Below are 2,325 nucleotides of genomic sequence, written 5' to 3' on the forward strand. Positions count from 1 at the left end.
GGACGGCATGCTGTCTTGACTGGTCACTTGGCCGACTCTGACCAAACCAGGGGCAATCAGGGTCCATCTCCTCCACACGGAGGGCAGCTACCTGGTACTCCCTCGGTGCTTGGCTTTGACGACTTGCTTCTCTTGTCTCTGCCCATCTGCCCTCGGTTTCTTGTGTCGCGAGGGCGGTGTGCAAGGCGCCTGTTCAACTGTTCAATCTCTGGGTCAGCCTACCTTACGTGAAGAATAAGGTGCATACAGGATTGACACGGCTCCAGGCTCCTGCTCCTGGCATGCCCGTATTACGGGTGTACAGGCACGGGTAATCAAAGGGAAACGAAGACAGGGATAGAGGAACTTGGCTGAAGCTACTACAGGGCGGAGGACCACCAGCTGGCAGTGCATCGCAAGGACACAGTCAGACGGCGTTTGGTTGGTGTGTGGCTTCAAGGCGTCTTGATCGTTTGGCGGAAGGAGATGCGTCTCATCCTCCATCACGCTGCCGAATGAGGTGCTGTGCCGTCGGTCATGGTGGGAGGAATGACACCAGAGTCGAGATCGCGCGGCCCCTGAAAAGAGTGATGAGCTTGAACTCAGGATCAGTGGGGGGGTGCGGAGAATTTACAGCGACCCTGGGCATCTGCCTTCATGCCGCAGCCAGTGGCTGTTGAATGTTGGTCGGGGCTTCCGGGACGGACGAACGATGCCCTACCAGAGCCCCGAGCACGAGCACAAATGTCAGTGGGCAGTTCTCAAATGCCAGTCCCAGTGCCAGCACCGGTGCCAGCACCATTGCCAGCACCATTGCCAATGGTGATCCCCCTCACTGCATCGCCGTGACAGTACCGGAAGGCCCTTGATGTTTCAGTTTAAGTGGACCTCGCTGCACCTGCACAAGCCACACATGGAAGGGGTGCAGATCAGAGGAGCGAGGAGGAGCCAGGCTTGCCAGGGTGCCATTTCGCAGGACAGGGCAGGTAGCTACCAAAAGGTAAGGAAGGGAGCTACCAAAAGGTAAGGAAGGTAGCTACCAAAAGGCAAGGAAGGTAGCTACCAAAAGGTAAGGAAGGTAGCTACCAAAAGGTAAGGTAGGTAGCTACCAAAAGGTACCTAAGGAAGGTAGCTACCAAAAGGTGAGGAAGCTTGGGAAGGTGCCTGGGTGTGCGTACCTCCTTCCTCTGTCGACGAACCCCTTTTGTTTTGCACAAATCGGCCAGTACCAGTAGATGCCTCGGACTCCCTACCTCGGGCTCCCTACCTCGCAACGACATGTCCGTTTTCACAACTCCATGCCGAAGCACGGCACATCTTCTCCTTTTCCTCCTACATGGTATGCCTCGCGAGGCGTCTTGCCATATCCCGGTATCATCTGGAGCTTCAGGACCCGCACCAGACCCTCTTCACTGGCATCTGGCGCCAAGCTCAACACCATCTTGGGACAGCCCCTCAGCCAACCCAACGCCTCACGGCCCAAGCTCCCCGTTTCTCCAGCTGACTTTGATCCAGATCGCCTGCTCGCCTAGCCCTCGGCCGTCACCTGAATCTCGATACGCGATGCGACGGCCTCCTCATTCAGCGCGATTGTCCCAAAAAAGAAAAAAAAAAGTCGAGATCGCCATGTCGAGCCTCACGAACCAGACTGTGTCTCTACAGTGGAGGATCACAGATCACCACCCGGGTAGGTGACTGACAGCCGCCAGCGAACGAGTGAGACCCACCAGCGCGTTCGTGTAGAACTACGCGCCGATTCAACACGTTGGCAACCTCTTTTCTTGTTTCTAAGCTCACCAGCCGCGGGCGACAAGGGGCCCGCATTCCACCTTTGTTTCAGGCCCCTTGACGATGCCATCCACAACATCGTCCCTCTCCACCCGTTTCGGGTACGCGTGCAAGAAAGCTGTAGCTTCGGAGGCGTAGGCTAGACTGAGCATGGCGATTTTCCATGAGGCGTTCAAGAGAAGCTTTTTCTGGCAACGACATCGTCGTCCTTCGGCCTGGGCCGATCGCACCAGCGTTTCTCACGACCTGGTCCACCCCTTGGCGATTCGACAAGCTGCGATTGAGAGACCCCCTACTGACTCGCAACAGGCGCCACTGTCTGTGCCTGACAAGGAGGACGTGACCCTCCTCCATCGTGCCTTGATATACTGTCGTATTCTTCGTCTCAAAGGGAGTGCCGGCCGCGAGTCACTGGCTGGGCTGATGGCAGGTACTTGTACACTTGTCGCCCTTCTTTGTTGCCTGTCGTCTAATGACTGTTTCTGTCGCGTGTCATGCGTGTCACCCCGACTTGGATCTGTGACAGGTGTTTGGAATCTTCGTGCGGCTTCACAAACA

The 2,325-nt window shown here is 56.5% G+C and overlaps 1 protein-coding gene across 1 annotated transcript; it reads left to right on the forward strand.

Moving 5' to 3' along the window:
- Positions 1 to 847: 847 nt before the first annotated feature.
- Positions 848 to 1,511, forward strand: VDAG_00449 (uncharacterized protein; the record flags this gene model as incomplete). The annotated part of the gene is made up of 2 exons (XM_009651826.1): positions 848 to 979; positions 1,287 to 1,511. The coding sequence occupies 2 exons, from the start codon at positions 848 to 850 to the stop codon at positions 1,509 to 1,511; spliced, it is 357 nt and encodes a 118-aa protein (XP_009650121.1).
- Between the last annotated feature and the right edge of the window lie 814 nt (positions 1,512 to 2,325).

This window comes from Verticillium dahliae, genomic scaffold (genome assembly GCF_000150675.1).
Source record: "Verticillium dahliae VdLs.17 supercont1.1 genomic scaffold, whole genome shotgun sequence".
NCBI classification, from domain to species: Eukaryota; Fungi; Ascomycota; class Sordariomycetes; order Glomerellales; family Plectosphaerellaceae; genus Verticillium; species Verticillium dahliae.